The 22,269-nt window shown below is 48.2% G+C and overlaps 4 protein-coding genes and 1 pseudogene across 6 annotated transcripts; 2 read left to right on the forward strand and 3 right to left on the reverse strand.

The window, feature by feature from the left end:
* Positions 1-7,116: 7,116 nt before the first annotated feature.
* On the reverse strand, positions 7,117-8,983 carry LOC123056726 (L-type lectin-domain containing receptor kinase IX.1-like; annotated as a pseudogene).
* On the forward strand, positions 8,966-9,753 carry LOC123057808 (uncharacterized). The gene is made up of 2 exons (XM_044480694.1): positions 8,966-9,134; positions 9,226-9,753. Exons 1-2 carry the CDS (start codon positions 8,982-8,984, stop codon positions 9,457-9,459), a joined length of 387 nt encoding a protein of 128 aa, XP_044336629.1. The 5' UTR covers positions 8,966-8,981; the 3' UTR covers positions 9,460-9,753.
* A 284-nt stretch (positions 9,754-10,037) lies between these two features.
* Positions 10,038-17,184, forward strand: LOC123060116 (uncharacterized). Of its 2 annotated transcripts, XM_044482686.1 has the most exons (12): positions 11,126-11,228; positions 11,359-11,511; positions 11,613-11,858; positions 11,948-12,161; positions 12,256-12,345; positions 12,488-12,836; positions 12,992-13,187; positions 13,319-13,417; positions 13,564-13,820; positions 13,968-14,043; positions 14,205-14,340; positions 17,055-17,184. In XM_044482686.1, exons 7-12 carry the CDS (start codon positions 13,038-13,040, stop codon positions 17,150-17,152), a joined length of 816 nt encoding a protein of 271 aa, XP_044338621.1. In that variant the 5' UTR covers positions 11,126-11,228; positions 11,359-11,511; positions 11,613-11,858; positions 11,948-12,161; positions 12,256-12,345; positions 12,488-12,836; positions 12,992-13,037; the 3' UTR covers positions 17,153-17,184. The 2 variants fall into 2 exon arrangements, with proteins under 2 accessions (XP_044338620.1, XP_044338621.1); XM_044482685.1 differs by lacking the exons at positions 13,319-13,417; positions 13,564-13,820; positions 13,968-14,043; positions 14,205-14,340; positions 17,055-17,184 and adding an exon at positions 10,038-10,297 and having other exon boundaries at positions 10,434-11,228; positions 12,992-13,178.
* On the reverse strand, positions 14,358-17,087 carry LOC123060117 (uncharacterized). Of its 2 annotated transcripts, XM_044482688.1 has the most exons (6): positions 16,837-17,087; positions 16,515-16,707; positions 16,306-16,404; positions 15,952-16,205; positions 15,748-15,823; positions 14,358-15,623 (listed from the first exon to the last, which is right to left on the reverse strand). In XM_044482688.1, exons 1-6 carry the CDS (start codon positions 17,085-17,087, stop codon positions 15,519-15,521), a joined length of 978 nt encoding a protein of 325 aa, XP_044338623.1. In that variant the 3' UTR covers positions 14,358-15,518. The 2 variants fall into 2 exon arrangements, with proteins under 2 accessions (XP_044338623.1, XP_044338622.1); XM_044482687.1 differs by having other exon boundaries at positions 15,496-15,823.
* A 25-nt stretch (positions 17,185-17,209) lies between the features above and the next one.
* Positions 17,210-20,196, reverse strand: LOC123056727 (uncharacterized). Its single transcript, XM_044480018.1, has 8 exons — positions 20,060-20,196; positions 18,878-19,938; positions 18,745-18,804; positions 18,396-18,638; positions 18,233-18,307; positions 17,990-18,151; positions 17,645-17,866; positions 17,210-17,544 (listed from the first exon to the last, which is right to left on the reverse strand). Exons 2-8 carry the CDS (start codon positions 19,053-19,055, stop codon positions 17,210-17,212), a joined length of 1,275 nt encoding a protein of 424 aa, XP_044335953.1. The 5' UTR covers positions 19,056-19,938; positions 20,060-20,196.
* Positions 20,197-22,269: the final 2,073 nt, after the last annotated feature.

Here is a 22,269-nt window from a genome sequence, read left to right on the forward strand (position 1 = left end):
GCCGAACTGGAGAACTGCCTAGAGAGGCTGCTTTGTACTTCTGCTGCGAGCGCTGCCGTGTGCTCCTCCGTTCGGAGGGAGCGTTCAGTGTTCCCATTGACCGTGATTACTCCTCTAGGGCCTGTCATCTTGAGCTTGAGGTATGCATAGTGCGGTACCACATTGAATTTTGCGAATGCGGTTCGCCCGAGCAGTGCGTGATAGCCACTACGGAACGAGACTATGTCGAAGATTAACTCCTTGCTTCAGAAGTTATCCGGAGATCCGAAGACCACTTCCAGTGTCACTGAGCCTGTACAGTTGGCTTCTACACCTGGTATGACGCCTTTAAAGGTCGTTTTGGTGGGCTTGATCCTCGAGGGATCTATGCCCATTTTTCGCACTGTATCCTGGTAAAGCAGGTTCAGGCTGCTGCCGCCGTCCATGAGGACTCTTGTGAGATGAAATCCGTCAATGATTGGGTCTAGAACCAATGCGGCAAAGCCGCCATGACGGATGCTTGTGGGGTGGTCCCTTCGATCAAAGGTGATCGGGCAGGAGGACCATGGGTTGAACTTTGGGGTGACTGGCTCCATCGCATATACGTCCCGTAACGCACGCTTCCGCTCCCTCTTGGGGATGTGGGTTGCGTATATCATGTTCACCGTCCTCACTTGCGGGGGAAATCCCTTCTGTCCATCGTTGTTCGGCGGCCTGGGCTCCTCCTCGTTGTCGCTATACAACCCCTTGTCTTTGTTTTTGGCTCTTAACTTGCCTGCCTGCTTGAACACCCAACAATCCCTATTGGTGTGATTGGCTGGCTTTTCGGGGGTGCCATGTATCTGGCATAAGCGGTCGAGTATTCGGTCCAAACTGGACGGGCCCTGAGTATTTCTTTTGAATGGCTTTTTCCGTTGACCGGATTTGTAGCCTCGGAATCCGGCATTAACTGTCGTATCCTCGTTGCTGTCCTGTTAACGCGGCGCTTTTGTTTGTTCCAACGCGACATGTCGCTCTTGTCCTTGGTATTCGAATTACCAGGGTTCTTGGTTAAATTGTTGCTGTGAGCTAGCCAGCTGTCTTCTCCCGCGCAAAAGCGGGTCATGAGTGTCGTGAGGGCTGCCATAGATTTCGGCTTTTCCTGTCCTAGGTGCCGGGCAAGCCACTCGTCACGGATATTATGATTGAAGGCCACTAAGGCCTCTGTGTCCGGACAGTCGACTATCTGGTTTTTCTTTGTTAGGAACCGTGTCCAGAATTGCCTGGCCGATTCCTCTGGCTGCTGAATTATGTGGCTTAGGTCATCGGCGTCCGGTGGTTGCACATAAGTCCCCTGGAAGTTATCAAGGAATGCGGCTTCCAGGTCCTCCCAAGAACCGATTGAGTCTGCCGGCAAGCTGTTAAGCCAATGTCGGGCCGGTCCCTTAAGTTTGAGTGGGAGGTATTTGATGGCGTGTAGATCATCACCGCGGGCCATGTGGATATGAAGGAGATAATCCTCGATCCATACCGCGGGATCTGTTGTGCCATCGTACGATTCGATGTTTACGGGTTTGAAGCCCTCAGGGATTTTATGATCCATTACTTCATCTGTGAAGCATAGTGGGTGTGCGGCGCCTCTGTATTGGGCTATATCACGACGCAACTCAAAGGAGCTTTGTCTGTTGAGTTCGGCCCGGCCGGATTTATTGCATCCAGAGTGACGATCACTGTCACATGCCATGGGGTGCCTGCGTGATCCGTAGATCGATCTTGTTTGCCTTGCCTTGTCCTCCAGTATGTCGCACAGGTCGGGCGCATTTTCCCGTGCCTTAGTGGAGGGCCAAGAGGCCTCTCTGTCACGGCCACGAGGTGGTCGGTCGGCCATGTCATGCGCTGGTGATGTAGGTGCTTCCTCCTCTAGTCGGGGTAGCAGTCTGCGCTTTGGGTAACTCTTGGAGGGGCGTCCGAGTTCATACTCTTCGGCCGCAAGGACTTTAGTCCATCTGTCAGCTAGCAAATCCTGATCAGCTTTAAGCTGTTGCTGCTTTTTCTTGAGGCTGCTTGCCGTGGCCATAAGCCTGCGTTAAAACGCTCTTGTTCGGCGAGATCCTCTGGCACGACGAACTCGTCGTCGTCGAGGCTTGCCTCGTCTTCGGAGGGAAGCATATAACTATCGTCCTCAACCTCTTGGTCCGCCGCCCTCTCATGAGGGCTGGCTTCTCTGTCCTCATGTGCTGAATCTTGCTGGAGGGGCGTTCTTCGGTGCTATCCGGAGTAGTATTATCTACCATGCCGGAATCACCGTTTTTGCTTTGGCGGGATTTAGAGCGGCGCCGCTGACGCCGGCGCTTGGACTATTTCTTAGAGTTATTGTCCCCCACTGTTCCATCGCCATCTCCATCCTTTGGAGTGTCCACCATATATATGTCATATCACAAGGTGGCCTTCTAGCGGCCTACAGGTGCTAGTTCTTGTTCGTCTCCTGCATCATCATCCATGCCGTCGATGTCTTCGGAGTCGAAGTCAAGCATGTCGGTTAAGTCGTCGACAGTGGCTACGAAGTGGGTGGTGGGTGGGTTTTGAATTTCCTCATCGTCCGTATCCCAACCTTGCTGACCGTAGTCCGGCCAGGGCTCTCCTGATAAAGAGAGAGACTTCAGAGAATTCAGGATATCGCCGAAGGGCGAGTGCTGAAAGATGTCCACGGCGGTGAACTCCATTATCGGCGCCCAATCGGATTCGATCGGCAGGGGCGCGGGGGGCTCAGAGTTTGGAGAGGAATCCGGCTCTTCGGAGTCACGGGCCATGCGGAGTGCGGGGCTGGAGTTCGGCTCGATCGCCTCTGAGATCGCAGCCCCTGAGGCAGCGTCCAACCGCTGATCCTCGATCGGCATAGTAGGCTCCGAATTAATGGTCGGAACCGATGCGTGTGCGGCCTCCAAGGCGCTATTCGGCGGCAGAGCTATATCATGCCATCGAGACAGTGCGGCGCGCTTGGCTGTGGCTCGAATCCGTCGAAGATCAAGTCCCCGCGGATGTCAGCCGTGTAGTTTAGGCTTCCAAACCTGACCTGATGGCCAGGGGCGTAGCTTTCGATCTGCTCAAGGTGGCCAAGCGAATTGGCCCGCAGTGCGAAGCCGCTGAAGATGAAGATCTGTCCGGGGAGAAAAGTCTCACCCTGGACTGCATCATTGTTGATGATCGAAGGAGCCATTGGGCCTAAAAGCGACGATACAGAGGAACTCTCATTGAAAGCACCAATGTCGGTGTCAAAATCGGCGGATCTCGGGTAGGGGGTCCCGAACTGTGCGTCTAGGCCGAATGGTAAGAGGAGGCAAGGAACACGATGTTTTACCCAGGTTCGGGCCCTCTTGATGGAGGTAAAACCCTACGTCCTGCTTGATTAATATTGATGATATGGGTAGTACAAGAGTAGATCTACCACGAGATCAAGGAGGCTAAACCCTAGAAGCTAGCCTATGGTATGATTGTTGTATGATGAAGTTGTCCTACGGACTAAAACCCTCCGGTTTATATAGACACCGGAGAGGGTTAGGGTTACACAAAGTCGGTTACAATGGTAGGAGATCTTGAATATCCGCATCACCAAGCTTGCCTTCCACGCCAAGGAAAGTCCCATCCGGACATGGGACGAAGTCTTCAATCTTGTATCTTCATAGTCCTGGAGTCCGGCTGAAGGTATAGTCCGGCTACCCGAACACCCCCTAATCCAGGACTCCCTCAGTAACCAACCACACTAGCAGCACAATAATTTGTACATATAGAGAGCTAAAGGGAATTGCTTAAGAGAAGTAGAACTTTCAGATTTAGAGGTTGAGTAAAGTATATCATTGTTGTATTCAGTTGGTATTTGTTGGTACCTGGTATCATTGCTTGGTATCTTACATATACCACAACCTCGTGGAGTATCAGAACACAAACTAATGATCTCTTTTTAGTATTTATTTACTATTGAGCCCTTTATTAGGTCAGTTGTGGCAAATGACTTAAATATGCATCTAGTCCTTTTATTAGTGTCCACAGACCTACAACCATGTTCTCATAGAACCTATGCTAGCAAACAATACACAAAAGGAACCAAACTACTGCATACCCTGTCGAATGTCTGCTGTGATCTCTTTTTTCTAGAGTTTTATGATTAACTGGACCAGAGATTTGTTCCAGCGAGTTAAATGCACTGTTGACGCATATTCATTCGATTAGCTCACAAGTAAATACTTTAAGTATGAATGTATAACACTAACATGACCTTGTTCTCAAAATGACTTGTATTTGTTTTGGTGTGATCCCTCCCAGCAAGAAGCAGTACAACTGGAGGCGAAGGCTAGAACTTTCCTGTCATGTGCCATCAAGAAACCAAAAGTTGATGCAAATTTTGATAGCAATATGTGTTCAATGGTGATCACCTTCATACTCGGTTTTTCTGGTCATGGACTAAAAATGATCATGTCAAGTGTAAACTTGATATGTATGTATGTCTGGTTGTGCCTGAGATGCTCACTTTGGCAAGCACTAAAAATTTTGTGCCTAGGATGGTCCAGTAACTCAAATATTTGTGCATGGGATGGCTAGAAATGATCATATGATGTCATGTATAACATGATATGTATGTATGTCTTCTGTTGTACCTGGAATGCTCAGTTTCACATGTACAGAAAAAAGTTTTGCCTAGAATGTTCCGGTCGCTCCAATACTTGTTTGTACCTGTAATGGCCTAGTTGGCTATGTAATTGAAGAGGGTGGCTTGGTTCTGTCATATACTCAAATATTTATATTGACCTCCCTTTTACTGACAAACAAGTTTTCTTGCATAATGAGTGATATAATAGAAGCTATCATTTTACTAATATACATGCGGTACATATGTGCGAAGAGGGGGCATCGACTCTGAAGATTTGAAAGTAGACTTATTTAGTGAGTACAAAATGTTTGGATAATAAGAAAGTTGAGGTGGTAAGTTCAACAATCCTATTTCATATCCAACTAGTAGTAGTGGGTTTTCTGTGAATATGTACATTAATTGGTCTGTGATCCTCCACTCCAATCTGTGCCATCCATGGTCGATCCAATGGTCCAGATAGAATTTTCTATTTTTGCATCACAAGGCGAGATTCTATTGTAGTTGCTCCTCTCTGAAGAGTCTAGGTAGGACTACGGCGTATGATTTCCTGAGGCCGGGCATTACCCAGAAAAGTGTGTCCGGCCAGAGATAATGCAGCGTATCGGCTAGTGTGGTGCACCCCTGCAGGGAAGTTAAAATATTCGAATAGCCGTGTCAACGGTAACAGGACACTTGGAGTGTATCCCGATTTTATACAACTTGAACTGGATACTTGTTCAAATACATTGTTCAATAAATATGGAATGCCCGCGGATCTTTTCTCGCTGGGAATGGAGGAAGGATCTCAGGGTATTGTATCATTGTGTTAATTATAAGTTGGTATTGTATATGCTCATACTCCTTCCCTTGCTGCAAGATGATCCGCTCTCCTCTCGTCTATTGCTGCAAGATGGTGGCCCTTGTGATGCATGGAGCTTTCTCCCTCTAGTTCTAGCATTTTTGTAGTGTAGTCCACAGATATACCCTATTCCTTTGATATCAATGCATATGTAATATAGATCTGATGTAAGGCCCTGTTCGGAAGCTCTTTGGCTTCCAAAAAACGCTGGCTCCCGCTCCTAATCTAGCCAGCCAGCTTCACGAAGGAGCAGGAGGCGTTCGGCTGGCTGCTGCGGCTCCTAATTCCCGTTCGTCCATGTAGTGGGTTGGTAGCCTAAGAACTGGCGGTAGATGGAGGATATGATCACGCGGGAACTTCGGGCGACTGCTGCAAGCGGCGATAGATGGGGACCTGCGGGATGAGGGGGAGATTCGAGGGGCAGCAGCGGCAAGGCGGCGTGGCGGCCGGCCAGCGATGAGGCGGCGGCTACCTAGGGTTGCGAGAGCATAGGAGTTTGAGCGTTGTTTCTGCTGGGCTGGTCTTTCAGCGAGGGAAACGATTCGTCTCGGGGTACTTCGGGGTGGCATTCTAGCTGTAATATCGAGGAACTCCAACATCTGATTTTTGTGAAGCAAGGCCAACGCTGCTCCTCATCTCTGAGAAATTTGCACTGCGTATTCCTCGTCTCCACGGAGCCAGCTTCTCGGAGCAGAACCGTTCAGGTCAGCTTCTTGAAACGATTTTTGGAAGCTGGCTCCTGGAGAACTTCCGAACGGGGCCTAAGTCTTACGAGTACTTCAGATGAGTACTCACCGTTGTGTTGCACCCCTTTTCTTCTACCCGGTTGTTACGATTAGGTGATAGAGCCTAGGAGCCAGAGGATCCCAAGGATGATTGCTACGTGGAATTCGAGATCGCGAGGAGCAGTTCGAAGGTCCCAGGCAGGAGGCTTGCCTTTTCGATCTAGAGTCGTTATTTGTTTCCGCCTTCTTAAGACACCTTTGTAATTAATTGTCTGTACTTAGACCTAACTCTTGATGTAATATCAGGTATTGCGACACTGATTTGTAATATTTTGTTTCTTTGTTTATCCTTTATGTCGTAAAGTTGTGCTGTGATATTATATCCTGAGTCACCAATCTCGATCATGCATGCTACATGGATGTTTAGTGCACGATTAATTTCGGAGGCGTCACGGTAAAATGCATGGCAACAAGCAACGATCGACGATGCGTACCTCCGTCGTTAGCATTAATGCTAGAAGCATGCGGTGAAGCCTTGTCGCCAGCGAGTAGCGGCGCTTGATTCGGTGGCGACAGGTCGCCAAGCCACTGGAAAGAGAGGGGAGGGGGAGCAGCGAACTGTTTGGGCAGTATGACATGGCGCCTTCGCTAAGCTACAAGATTCGTGCGTGAAGAGCCTACGGTGATTAGAACGTTCGCTGAGAAATGCAATTATGTGACGGATGCCAGATAGCATTTCCGTAAATTTTACAAGAATAGGATTGCTTCATGAAAACGCAGGTCATAAATTACTGCCGCTATTGCTTATGTGTTTCAGTAGGGTAGAAGATGCCTTTGGACTGGTTGTGGAAGTGCTCGCGTGGGAGGAAGTAGCAATACTAGTGGTGGCACGTTGGAGGACAACGACAACCCAATGTCGGCCAAGGCGAACGGTAGCGGCGCGTACATGACTACATGGGCACCGGCATCTTGGAGGGGAGCACCGGCAGCTGACTCCTGGCTTCCCCGACCTTGGACTGGAGCATGGCCATGGCTGCCCTGATGGACAGCCGCACGCTTGGGTCCGGGTGCGCGCACCACAGCCCGACGATCATCACCCTCTCCACTTCCGCCGCCTTGTAGTCGCCGTTCAGCTTCTTGTCGGCGGCCTCAATGATGGCTCCTTGGCCATACGGTCCCAGGCCCACTCGACCAGTCGGAAGATCGCGCCGTTCTTGTTCTTGTCGGTGTCGGAGTGTATGCTCATCGGCTTCCTGCCGCATGCCACCTCCAGCAGTACGACACCGAAGCTATACATATCGGGCTCATCACTCAGCACTAGCCATGCCGGTGATGATGCACTCGGGATCCAAGTAGCGTGGAGTCCCTGAGATCCTAGTCAGCGACTGCATCCTGATGGCGTGGTCTATGAGCCTCGCGAGCCCGAAGCCGCCTAGCTTGGCTCCAAAGGACTCGTCAAACATGACGTTGTTGGGCTTGATATCCCGATGCACCACGCATTGCTCCAACCCCTCGTGGAGGTAGAGCACTGCAGACCCAAGGTCCAACACTATCTTCATCCTTGTTGGCCATGTGAGGAAGGTGCCCTTGCCTCTATGGAGATGTATGTCGAGGCTGCGGTTGGGCATGAGTTCGTAGACCAGCAGGCGCTCCTCGTGGCCATGGCACCACCCGAGGAGCTGCACAAGGTTCCAGTGACGTAGCCTGCTTATCACCTTGATCTCTGACTTGTACTCTTTCTTTCCAGACTAGGATTTCTACTTGGAGTTCAAGAACCTCTTTATGGCCACCGCAAGCCCAGCTAGATCTCTAAGATAGCCTCTGTATACGGCGCCGAAGCCACCTTGCCCAAGCTTCTCCTCCGCGGCGAAGTTGCTCGCCGCCTCCACGAGCTCGCGGTATGGGAACCGCCTTGAACCCATCCCCATCTCGATCTCCGTCATCAGCTCTCCATCTGAGTATGTGTCATGGTCATGGTACTCCTCCTCCGTCCCCATGATATCCAGACGCCGACGCCGACGGTACACTACAAATGCCGCTCCAGCAGCCAAGAGGAACACAAGCAACAATGTTACGCCGGCAGCTGCTCCGGCTATAACTGCTTGTTCGTTGACTTGGCTTTTCAACGAACAAGCTAGCTAGCTAACTAGCTAAGCCTGAAAAGCCAAGTCAACTCCATGTCCATCGTTCTCAAAGCAATAAATTTTATACGACTGGGTGGGTGGAAAGGGTCTCCTAACTACATAGCTAGCTAAAAGGGTGTTTGTTTTCAGGGACTTATTGGTTTAGGGACTTGCTGGTTTAAGGACTTATAAAAGTCCCTATAAATCCCATCAAAATCAAGCAGGAGGGACTTATAGTGGTTGTTTGGATAACTAGTATTTGGAACCAGTTTTAGCTAAATCAGTTTTAGGAGTATTTTTAGGAAAACCAGTTTTAAGTTGCGAAAATTCGATTCTGAGCCCGCGCTCAGCTGCTCTCGAAATCTACACCGGAGGTCTGCGCCAAGATCTGTGCGTCGTCTTGTATTTCCGCCCGTATTTCGATTTTATGGTTCTCATGTCAGTGGTGCATTAATGTACACGGCACGTCGGGGAGCCGTTCCGGGACAGACAGAGGTGCGACGGATCGGCAGCACGTCTGAGCCAGCATGAGCCGTATTCAGCACAAACGGCGTCAGAGGGGCAACTCCATAAATGTCCATCACCCCAACTAGCTCATTCACTCTGGGGCAGCGCACCAGTGAACTCCATTTACTCTCCCGAGCCCACCCCTCTCGCTGCCATTTCCATTGTTGAATCTAGCTCGCTCCGCCATGTCCTCATCGTCTTCTTCCTCCCTTCCTGTCCCAGCCGACTGGCTGCTACCTTTGATGGGATGCCCCCTCTGCGGCGACGAGGTCGTGACTGCCGTCGCGAGGACTGGTAACCAGGCTGGTCATCGCTTCTACAAGTGCATTCGCCATGACGTAAGTTTGAATCATCTCGTCCTTGATCTCGATCTGGATCTGTCTTCGGAACTCGCTAATGGTTCACATTTTCTCCTCTCACACTTGCCAGGCTCGTCAGTGTCGTTTCTTTGAGTTCCAGCGCGCGTACTGCAGGAGGATGACCCACGAGCAGATCCTTGGCATCCAGCCGGTCATGGATTTGCGGTCCAGCACGGCAACGGGGCTGCCCAGATCGTTCCCGCTGCCATACAGCCCCAAGCCCAGCAGCACATCCAGGCTCCAGTGCAGCCGCCTCCGCCGCCGGCGAACCACTCCATTGCTGATGCATTCAGGCCCGTTGTAGCTGCCGCCGCCTCACCTGGAGCACAAGGCCTGGCTGCAGTAGCTGTCCTGATGGCCGCTATCAACATCATGCTCACTGTCCTTGTGCTGATGGTCGTGCTCGCAATGTACTTTGCTTAAGGAAATTAGGGACATCGTTTCAAGCAGACGCAGTAGAGTGTGTAGTTTAGTCAGGGTCAGTTAATTGCTAGCAAGGGTGGCTCCCTGTACCTCTAAGCCTGTTTCCCCCTATCATGCCGGCCAAAAACTAAGCACCCCGCGCGCCAATCGGGTGATCCCCATGTAATGTGTTAACAGACGTTATGGAGATTGTAATGTTTAATTATATATCGGGTGACCTGTTCTATTCAAGCCCCTCTAAATGTTTTTCATCCACTGCGGCGTATTAGTTCTTAATTCGCAAGGCCCTCAATCACTGGACGGACCAGTAATGCAATGTCGTGCACGTGTGCTTGACAGAATTTTTTTCGTCCATTAGTACGGCCGTCTTTACACCATGTCCCCCAACCCAGCAAATATACTTAATTTGTACTTTGTTTCACTTATCAACGACTCTAGAGGGGGACACGTTTGCATCGTACCAAGACGATCTGGGTCACATGTAGCGCTGCCCCGCGCCAGTCAACCACATTTTTTTAGCAATAATGTGAGGGGTCAAATCTGTCATTTCGACACAGGGGTACAGCTCATCCATAGCCCACCGGGTCATGTAGGACGCTCATAACGAGTTCGTACCCACCAAAGCAGCCGCCCGCGAGTAGCAGCTCATCTACGGCCAGCCTCCGCCGCCGGTCTTTCTCGTCTCCAGGTCTCCCGTTCATCGGAGCCGCCGTAGAATGGTACGCTTTCTCCTATCGCCCTTTGTTCAGTATTTATCTGGTACCCTTATCATCTGCCCCCGTTTTTTTATCCCCGGATCTGATTGTGGTGCGGGGGGTGGGAAACCCCCTTTTTGTTTTGTGCATCCGCTTGCAGGATGAGCACAGCTCGCAGTCCGCCAGCTGTGGCGACCATGGTGATGGCGGCGGCAACGACGGTCTGGGCGCAGCAGCCGCTGGGTCTGATTCCGACTTCGACGGGTCGTCCTCAAGCGCTGTTCCTGCAGATCCACCCAACCCAACATCACGCATCTCCGTGAAGCATGCAGTGTGTGTGATCCGGAAGTTTGACGACTACAAGAAGTGGTTGGTGGAGCAGATTGGATTTGGCGGTATGCTGAAGCTGCCAGCCCTGCAGAAGTTGAGTCTGAAGTCGAGCGCTTGGATTATGAGTAGAGTTAGCGTCAGCCGCCGGGAGATCAAGCTGAGGGACAACAAGGTTCTGATTTTTTTTGCTGAGGATGTACACAAGGTTTTTGGGATTCCATGTGGACATCGTAGTGTCAAGGGCAGGGATGCAAGCATAAATCCTGAGGCTGTGCAATTCATAAAGACAACTCTCCAGATGAACAGAACCGGTGTTCATAGTTTGAAGGCAGCTGAAGATTTTTTGATGCGCGACATCAATGAGAATTCAAGCAAGTTAGAGAAAGATTGTTTCCAGATTGCCTTCGTGATATTTGTAATGGGTCATGTGCTAGTTCCATCAACGAAGCACAACTACACGACCATCGACTTCTGGGGAGCGGTGGCTAGCACTGAGTCCATAGACCAGTTCAATTGGTGCGAGTATGTGCTTCAGCACCTCCTTGACGCAGTCACTAAGCTGAAGAAAGATATGTTGGCCAACAATTTGTCGACCAATTTAACGGGTTGCCACCTTTTCTTCCAGGCAAGTTAACAGCAACATGTATTGATGTACACTAGAACCGCAAATGCTGTAGGTGCACCACAATGCACATTCATCAACCTTATTCGGGCATCGGACATACGACATCCTGAATTTGTTTGTTTTGTCTCAGGTCTTTCTCATCGACAACCTTGATCTAGGTGTCTGTAACAAGTCGCACAACGTGCTCCCCAGAATTGCTGACTTCGACCCCGAGTCGTTCCGTCGAATGCTCACCATGGCTGTTGACCCGATCAAGGGCACTACTTCGTACTCGCATGCCAATGTAACATTGATTCCCGCTACCACCTTCTGGTTGTTGGTACCTCTTGCAACCATGGTTTGGTTTTATACTAACACATCACTTTCTATCCTCCTTTTCCATAGCTGAGAGATGCATCGTCAGTTTGTTATACGAGACAGAAGTTTCCGCATTCAGCTCCGTCTTTCGCAACCACCAGTAGGCTTTCAAGGCGGCGTGGAACCCCGGCGGCAGGACACACGAGGAGCACTCCACCCCTATTGTGTGGTAATGCAGGCCGCCAAGCTAACCTGAGCGGTCGAACACCAACCGACGGCGCTCCCGGGGCACTTGACTTTGCAAGATATCTGCGGGAGAAGTATCCACACCTAGTATGAGTCTTTCTCTCATTTCTGTCATGCACTATTTTCCCTTTCGTTGTAGTACTGCAGCCTTTCTCACCACAGTATGTTTTTTGCAGGTACAAGACGAGTTGACTATGATTTTAAAACAGCACAACGCGATGGCCCTCATGCATCTAAATCAAGCAAGCAACTCAATCCAGCAGGCTTTGTTGCAAGCCAAAAATGGGCTACAAATGGACATGTACAAGTTTTCAGACAAAGTGGTTAACTCAGTCACAAGGCGTTGTGTGTGTTGCCGCGCACGGGGCTTTACTGAGTGTCCGGAGCCAGGTCAGCAAAACTACACTTCTGATCCGCCGGCTCAATCTCTTTATTCTTTCATATATGCACACGCCATTTATTCTGTTTTTTTTTCACGGATCAGCGGCTCCAACGAATTCCAAGTCGGTTCGGTTCAGGACACCTGTGGCAGAAAGAATTCAGGGACAAAGGCTTGACCTATCTGGTTGTGAAGGTGGGACGACATTTCCCATTACATGTCCACTGCTTCATATGATCTCCATCATCCATGGAGATGCAAAAAGCACACCCTTTTTACACCCCTAAAAACGTTGCTAATCCATATTTTTTTTATGTTATGGGCGGTCGTTTTGCAGCGACATCGCCTGTTGCACCAGCTGGGCTATTGCGGAAACGCATCTTCAACGCAGAGGATTCTAACTCTACCAGCAAGAAATCGACACCAGGGTCATCTCACAATCTGTTCAATTACTTCAAGTCATGCTTAATGTCAATCGCTGAAATGTATGCAGACCTCCCAGCCAACACGCCTTTAACTGTGTTCGGACAACGTTGCACTAATCTAGAGAGGCGGAAATACATATTCTAGCATGGCTTTGCAACTGACCCATGGGTGAATGGAGTTGCGCCTCGTCCACCACATGCGCCAACCACTGATCTCATTGTCACCCACTTCTCACAGCTGCCACCGTCGGACTTGCAGAGGTGTTTTGCGAATCTCTTTCCGCTTACCCACAATGGCTTATCCATGTACTCTCAGTTTTTTTCATACTGAAAGTCCTTTTTTTTGCAAAAGATCTTCACTGATGATCGTGCTAACCACGCCATTGCTTTTGGACGTACCTTGTTCCGCTATGCAGGCACTACATCATACATGATAATCCTAGGTTCGTCCGCGTTTCGGGGATGGCTATGCGTGAACAGCTAATCGGCATGGAGCATCTCCACCACGAGCTCATGTCGCTAATCATGAGAAGATATTCTCAATCTGACCAAGAAGCCAACTCAGAAAGCCCATACATGAATTGGAGGCACAACATGGAACCTGATTTTGCGGTAAGGAATTTTCCCTGTTAATATGCTACCAACTATTTATGTTATTCTTATATTATGTGAGTACACGCCCCGATTCAGTTGTCTCAAAGGCTTGTAATAATATATCGTCTCGTATGCATCCGTTCATCCAGACCATTGTCTTGGCGGACCATGAATATGTGACAAACATTTCGATTCAGAAACAGCTGGTGGGGAAGGACATCCCGTACGACATAACCTCTTCCCAGATGGTACACACATTTTTTCCTTCCACACCTTTTTAATGGGTAGTACTAATAAAGACTTTTAGCGGCATGCAGACCTGTGTTTTTCTTGACACTTGTTCATTTTAGACATCATTTATTTCATAACTAATTGTTCAACGCATTTTACTCAGTTCTTCTTGCCAGTCCCATTGGAGGACGGCTGGATCATACTCATGTGGGACATGATGGCAAGGAAGCTGCATGTGCTTGACCCACTTATTAGAGGAGATGGCCCAAGCGACACAAAGAAGGATAGCCTTGAATTGATTGCCTGGAAGCTACATCATGCGCTATTCCACTGCTTGAATGAGTACTACGCTGGATGGCCAACGCAAGATGGTCAGTGGGCGACAAATTACCCCGCCGTAGCTGAGGAAAATTTCGATAGGTACACCCTTTAAATCTTTTTACCCAATGTCTGCCTGCTTTTTCCCGTCCGCCCTATGAATTCTCGGTGCAACTAAGGCATTTTGTTGCAAACAGACCCCTCTCCCTAATCGTTTTCTTATTTATGTCAATGCTGAGCACGCACCAGGGTTGAAACTGGGGCGTGTGTACTGCACATCGCCAGGCACTATGATGGCAAGAAGCTGAAGATCCCCCGAACAAAGGTAGGTTCACATTTCTCAATCGTGTCCACTTCCACAGTTCAAGCAATTTGTTTTTTTTAATTGAACATGAAGCGCCGCTGAGTCATCATAACGGCTCACTACATTCTTTATCTTCACGGCTGACATCATCTAACCGTACAATGCGGTACTCACTTGAATAGTACAACGCCGACAAAACAAAAAGGCAGGCCCTGCACGAGTGCCTCAAGCTACAGGGGAATACATCAAAGCTGGCGCACGAGGCGTTGTGGACGGTCCTAGCACCAACTGACTCCTGGCTCGGCTCAAACCAGTCTGGTTAGTATGGTTGGGTGCGAAAGGGGCGCTAAGCGGACTCCCCCAAGTAAAATGATCTGTATCTTCTGCTACTCCATCAGTAATTTTTAGCCTGCATCACGTACCAACAGACCATTTCCCTACTTCATGTCTTTTCTCGTTCAATCAGCACTGTAATGATCCACACGACGGCTGGACCATGATCTTTCATTAGCTTCTCGGCAGCAGACTTGTTGCAAATCTATCATGAAACCATCCCCCCCTTTATATCCCAATGAACCAAAATTTATTTTTTACTTCCACGTTGCCTAGACTAGTTTTGAATTACCTGGCGAGGCATTTCTCGTTGCGGTGATGTGCCTATTGTAGCTAGTGGTTCTTCATGTAACATCCATGCCCCAGGTTTTGACGAAAGAAAATTCTGTTCGTCTCTCTATATGAACGCACCACCACGGGACAACCGAATCATGTAAAATCTCCAAAAAATTGCAGCTTTGAGCAAGGCAACCATGTTTGTTTCTAGTTCTTCTTAACAAAAATAACAAAAACAGAATCGGCATCCAGATCTTTTGTTGAAAATTCCCTTTTCAATCGTCATCACCTAGTCACTCAAAATTTTGACATCATTCTTTCTTTTGTTTACATCTTCTATAGACCAGTCGCCATTTTTATATATGAACCGTTCAATACAATCGCCATCATCTAGTACTAACTCTCAAACGATTGAAGGCAGCCCCTTTTTACAAGTCTTTTTTTTCTAGTGTCCAAAACAAGCTTAATATCATCCCACGCTATTTCTAAGGGGCGAGCTTGTTGTTCAATTTTCAGATAACAGTAAGACTAGAAAACATGTCATTCACCAATTGTTATGGCAAATCACGTCCAGTTATAGTACTCAATATTGTTTACTACGATCTCATCAAGTCCACACAGTCTTTGCTTTTAGGGTCAGCTGCCAGCTTGTAGGTCTAAAGTCTCAAATTTAAGGGGGTTACATAACTTGAATCACCACGCACGCACACAAACGACTGATTTGGAAAACCAGGTTTCTGCGCCCTGCGTTTTGTGCCGAAGCGATGCAAAATGAAACTGCGCGCACTTCAAAGAGGAACTGGTAGTACAACGACGGCTGACAAAAGATCTTGCATGCTTGTAGCCCAATCTTTCTCTGTCCATTTATTGTACGCTACACCAGATCATCAGTCTATGATGACGTCGTACAGGAACTCCGGTATGTCTCCCTTGTTGCCCTTCATGGCCACAACCTCATATGCAAGTTTCCCCCGCAAATCATCAATCTGTTTCTGTAGAGTAGCAAGTCAACCAGGAAGGCATTAGTGTTTGTTTGTTTTCCACCTTAAACCCTGTTTTCATTTTCATATATTGTCTTTTCCAAACACGAGCCATGCGGGAAGAAGTTACACAAACCTTGCAAAGCGTTGAGCGGAGGTAGAGCCCCATGAAGTCAGTGTAGTAGTGTGCAATGTACACCCCACTGTCCTCCCTGCCAAACCAGCAGAACTTTGCATTTAGCTTCATTTAAAAAAAGGAGTATTCATTCACTGCATTTGCATCTGGAGGGACTAATCAGTCGGGGGTGAGTGTGGTAGGGTTTTATGGAGGGTCACAAACCTGCTGCATGGATCGTGCTGCGCCACTAGTGGGTACAGGAATTTCCAACCTTCTATGTCAACCAAGCCGCTGCTGAAAAAGTTGTTAAACAGAGAGCAGAACCTACGCTGGAACTTCATGGCACGGCTCTCATGTTTCACCCTCATCTCATCCATGGCATCGGTCTCTGTTGGGTCAAGCACCATCACAGTTTTTTCATCCTTGTCCAGAAGGTACATTGACCAGCAGTCCATAAAATCAACTGGGAACCAGAACTGTGTGTTGCGGTGAGTGCCCACATTGAAATGCTATGTCAGTCCCACCCATCAACACAGTTATTTATTTTTCTACTAAATTTTTACCGAAAATCTTTACCTTTTTAAGCCAATCAATTCTATATCCATTCACTTCTGAGTTCATCATAGTGTCGATGTAATCCCAGTCAGTTTCCCCGTCATCTCGGCAAACCTCTTCCTGAAAAGGTAAATGTATCATGGGGCTATGTTTATTGTTGTGCGCCGAACCAACATTAAGGATATCATTCCTAGTTCATGTTACCCAACTTAATAATAAATTGTACTTACAACAAATTTTGGGTCGAAGACCCCTCTGAATCTGTCTAGCCACCCTTTGTAAATTCCATTATCCTTCTCCCACAGCATGCGTTGAACACACCTCCATGTATTCATTGTCATCTCACACCCCGGCGTCAATTCATCCTTGATGTCTTGCCCAGACAGCACCGCCAGTATTGGATGATAGTGTTTTACCCATTTCCTGCACAAATTTATTCGGTAGTCATGTTAGATTGGACAAGACAGAACTGTTTCTTTTTCTATTTTTAATTCTGCTCATTTGCTTTCTAAACAAAACTCAAGACAAGGGGTAACATGCATGAATGCTTACTTCTTCAGAATCACACCCTCACATGCTAGCAAGTTGGTATTGAACCTTGAAATCGCTTCAGGAGTAGGCTGGGCATGGTTCAATCCAACTGATGGTGGGTAGCGTTCACCCCAGTCCTTTCTTTTTGTGTTATGAACACTTTGAAACTCAGGCTCATGTGTGCAATCCTGCTTCTTACCCCCTTTTGTCACACTGTATCTAATCCCACATTTTTTCAGATAACCGAGGACCGCTTGCTGGAATGGAGTCATTGAAACGGCAGACGGAAACCCCTGTGCACGAGCTTGTCCATCGGCGCCATCTGCAGTGCAATTAAAGTTTCCAGTATATAAATAAGGATCCGTGAGCTAAACAAAGACAGGACATGGAGGCATTAACAGTTACCTGTATCATCATGCCTGAAAAAAGGTCCAGGGCGACAGTTTGTTTGCACATCCAGCACAACTGTGCGGTTTTTCTTCTGATTGCCATCAATCTCTGTCACCGTATCAGCAGCTGCATTTCTGGCCAGGTCTTGTGCTGCAATGGGTTGTGATGCACCCAGATCGTTTACGTCGAGCACGTTTCGAGTCCCACCACTCTGAGATCTCCCACGTTTTATAGAGCTGCAGTTATGAAGATAGGTGATAATTGCTTGTTGGAAACGGTTGGCTGATCCACAATCCTCAGATGGCAATCCATGTCCACGGGCTTCATCATCATCTTCATCTACAGAGGATGACCATGGGACACAATCTATATCTCAGCTGTCTTGCCACTTAAGTGAAAAGTGACACAATCTGTATTTTTCACCGGGGCAGCTAGTTACCTCTGTTGTCATGATTGAAACAAGGCCCAGGACGGCATGATTCCTGAACATCCAATGGACATCGACTGGATGTCTGCTGTCGTCTGGAATGTTGTTGTCTTCTAATTGGACTAGCATCGTCAACGCCTGGCACACCATGCCAACCCAGCAAGATAGTGCCGCTCAATGGTGGGTCTTCATCGCCTGTATCTTCTTCCCTTCCGCTCCTGACAACCATTAAGGCTATGTGAAATGAAACAGCCAGGTCAGTTTCTTATACCATTTTTTTAATCTAAGCAAAAATGATCATGCTTGCTACAATGACTATGCATCTTATGGACAAAGTTAGTTCAGACTAGAAATCACCTCCAATCCACGCGATCCAGCAGATGCATGTGTTCAATGCAGCTAGTAAACCAATCAAATTATCCACTCCCACCAAGGTTGTTTCATCATGGGCTTGTACAGTTACATCCATGTAATCAATCGGCACTTGAGATGCCACTGCAAGAAATTCATCATCCAAGTCTGAAACAAATAACATCTATCAGTCTAGTACCATATTTTTATGAAAGCATCGATGATAGAATCTGTCCTGTAGGTCCATACCCGTTGAGTCGTCGTCTTCTCCCGAATATTCAGTGCGGACCATAGATCCAACGCCCAAGAACCCATCACCCAGGACTGAAAAAAATTGCCAACATGATTTTGATCATTTGCTAATATGTTGTAAAAAAGATGACTCGCTAAATGAGTAAATCGAATCATATACCCTCTGCTCCAAGCACAGCATCCATATCCCCGCTAGGCAACCCGTCAGCATTGTTGTTTATTGTAGGAAGGCTCGTTGCCACTTGCTGGCTTGTATTCAGCATCCTGCTCCAATTTTCGCCACCAACATTTGCATCGCCTCCTTCCAGTTGGCTGTCTCTTGCCGGCTCTCCCAGATTTGTAACTTCTTCGGCACTTTCTTTGGAGGGCTTGTTTACATTGTCATGATCCCCCGTTACATTATCTGTATACTTAAACAAGCTCATTAGGTAAATCTAGCATTTCTCCAATGGCCGCATACACATATGTCTAAGTAGCCAGCGCACTTAGTTATGGGTTTGTACTGATACCTGTGTTGTAACCTTGCACCCCGAGGGTTGTTAGCACCTGCCTAGCTTGATCAAATATACCTGCACATAAACGACATACTCTCACACAATTTTCTCAACTACTCTTTCTGCATACCAAGAGGGCAAAGCAAACCTTCAAAAAGTTCTGGATTCTCCATAGCTTGCTCAACCACAGCCAGAGCAGCTGCAGATAAGCTCCGTACACGCTCACGCCTCTCCCCGTCGACAGCACCTGCATCAGTACCCGATGCTCCTCCTCTGCACGGGAGAATTCCATGGATTTGTGCGTCTGCTTGACATATGAACATCATTTGTTAGTAACACCCCCGCCAGTTGGTGTGCCCCCCCCGTATGCTAACCACACAAGTACCAACAAAGAACTTAAAATTTTCATGGAACTAACGTTCAAGGTCTGCTTTTGCCTGGGCCTCTATTTGATAGAGTTCTGCCCTGAGGTAGTCGCCTCTCACATGCACCATCGCATTGTTTGTAACAATCGCATGTGCAGTGCTTGATTGAGCCTCACCAGCACCCCCCCTGGGCTGCAGCCTTCTCCTGAGCCGGTTCATGCTACGTGGCCCTGCAGTGTTTCAACATAAATCTCCAGATGTTTGTTATCATTTGAAGACACTTTGATAATAACTACAAACGAGTCATTCGCCACGCAAGCACATGCCTGTCACACGGGCACTACACACAACATCATTAATCCTTATGTCCCCGCGGGCATCCTGTGGTTCTATGGGTTCACCTGCACAAACAACCACAGGGAGGACATCAGTGGTGCCCAACGCATTTTTTTTACATTTTTGTTATTATATTTTTTTCATATGGGGAAGGCTATGCTATAGTGCAAACCTCTCCTATCAGCTTGTTCCAATCTCTTAGCAAGACGAACACTTGGGTTGACCGGTTCGTCGTCACTGTCGCTGCTCGATGAGTCTGAGCTATCATCCGCTGCCCACTTCCCCTTTGCAGCGCATAGCTTGCTATGATTAGCATCGCTTCGGTACTCATATGCTGCCTTCTGTCCTAGTTGCCCTTGGCCAGACGGCAAGCCCTCCTGCTGGACGGCAGCAAATCGTCTGGAGTCATATGCTAGCCCATCTCCCCTTTGCACATGGTCAGACACCATGCCATTTTGCTGGCTGGCAGAAATGAGTTCCAGAGCTGATTGGAGTGCACCTAATTGTTCTGTTTTGTGAAACAAGAAACAGAACATGTTTGTTAGAACCGTCCCCAACTTATAGTTGTATTAGGAATTTTTCTTTTGTATTAATGAAATGTCTGACCCGACCCCATCTTTTTCATGTACCTGGCTGTTGTAGGAATCCACCAGGCTCTCCGACTACACTGTGCCAAACATCATCAAGCGGGTTGAACGCATCATAAGGCTTTGTCTGCAAATTTGAAGCAACATTTTTGTAATCTTGTTAGCTCGACCGACAGTACATGTAATTATTTCTCTAGAACAGGACACTATCTTACAGTGAATATATTTGGGTACTCCCTTATCAGGTAGATTAGCCTCCTGCAGATCTGTCCCGTGTAAACACTGACGCGGGGGACAGTGTGCGGCTCGACATTATTTGGTCCAAAGTCAATCCAATCGAAGAACCACACCTGCAAGTATTCAAGCACAACAAAGAGACAAAAAGGTGGCAACATGTTAGAGATGCAACAACCTCATTTGCAAAATAGCTTACAAGTGTTCAGAAACATTCAGAAGAAATCACTTACAATGAGTGCCAAATGACTACCGCCTACTATTAGTGTTCTCACCCCAGCATCCAAATCCTTGTGCAATTTCTTTACAGCCGATCTGATGATTTCAAATGCCCACTCGGCTAGATCATACTCACCAGTACCACCGTCACACAGGACACATGCAAACATCTCCTAGGGGATCGACGAGTATGATTGCTTGGGGCCAACACATGTACCTGCTGCTAATAGAGAGAATGCCATCTCAAATGCCCTGGGGTGGTAGTTACCAACTCCTGAAGCCAACATTCGTGTGATGGTATCATGTACAGCTCCAATTGTTAACCCCCCGTCCCTGGCGTGACTTCTAGTTTCAATCCCTAGTATTGTTCTGATGCGGAGAGTGTAATTCTGCCTATGCTTTACCTTCAATTTTACCATACTCACTTGGCGCCCACTGTTTCTCAGACCCAAAGTCCTAACGACCGACCTGGAGCTGAAATATCTATATTGCCCGTCAGGGAATGTGAATCTCATGTCCTCCCACCTAAATCTACTAAGCAGCCAAGCATAAAACCTCCTATCTGCCTCACCAGTCCATGCAGCTGTCAACAAGCTCGCCATGCCAGTTCTATCCACCAAACTGTAGGATCTTAAGCCTAGATGGAGGATTTGATGACAGCTCCAAGTACACTTCACCACCCTACCACGCAGGACATCAGATTCTGCAAGGAGTACTGGCGGTTCAGCTGGGACCGCCTGACCTTCATGGGGCTGGTAGTCGGGCAGTAGAACAAGTGTATGGCGAGATCTACGCATGCTCGGCCCCCCTCCGCTGGAATCGTTGGCTAGAACTCGCTTCCTTTTTCCCTTGGCTTCTGGCGGCAACTCATTCTCTTCGGAAGCCACGCCCTGCAAAAAAAAATGTATTTTTCAGAGATTCGCATCCATCCGGATTAGTCAATCGCACCAAGGCGTATGGCCGCACTGGAATCAAGAACAGAAACCTAATCTAAACATCACGTGCTCGAGAGAGAGGATGGCGATGTCTTTTCACCGTCAAAAGAAGGACTCACCAATGGAGCAGCCGCGCCGGGAGAAGTGATACGGCCTCGTGGACCGTCCCCTTCGTCGGATTCGCCGTTTGCTACGATGGATCTAGCTTTTTTGTTCTTTCCGCTGACATCACCTTCCTCACATGGCAGTGTCCTTTTCCGTGGTGGATCCGGTGGTTCCATGCTTATGTGCCTAGTGGAGGAAGCAAGGATTCGAGTAAGAAAAGACCATCAGAACCAACCAAAACGGGGCAGCCGCCTCAAAAGTGCAGTCAGTAGAAAAAGAGCAAAAGGGGAGGTGGGAAAGCGGAGCCGCCCGATAAGCTGCTACCAAATCGGGAAATCTCACCTTCGTCACTATCGGCGCCGGCACTGCCCTTCTAGTCGCCGTCCCAACCTTCGGCCACCGGATCTTGGGTCTTTCAACAGTGTTTATGGTGGGGGGAGGGAGGTGGACAGAGCAGTGGAAGAGGAGGAAGTGAGTACTGGTGAGGGAGATACTAGTATTCTATATGTGCGAGGTAGGCTTTTGTAAATGAGGCTGCGAGCTGTCTCTCCCCCGTGACCCAGTGCCTGGTCAAGTCATCTTTACTTCTCACTGCCCACGCCGCCCAAAAAATTCCTAATCTTTTTTTTTGGCACAAAATCTAGCAATGGTTAGGCGCGTACAATGAGTGTTGCCAAAATACGTTCTGGTTCGGGGAAGAACTCAGCGCAAGCCGCACGTCGAAGTAGCTAACACTCGATCATCATGATCCCAATGCAA

Source organism: Triticum aestivum, chromosome 3A (genome assembly GCF_018294505.1).
Source record: "Triticum aestivum cultivar Chinese Spring chromosome 3A, IWGSC CS RefSeq v2.1, whole genome shotgun sequence".
Taxonomy (NCBI): domain Eukaryota; kingdom Viridiplantae; phylum Streptophyta; class Magnoliopsida; order Poales; family Poaceae; genus Triticum; species Triticum aestivum.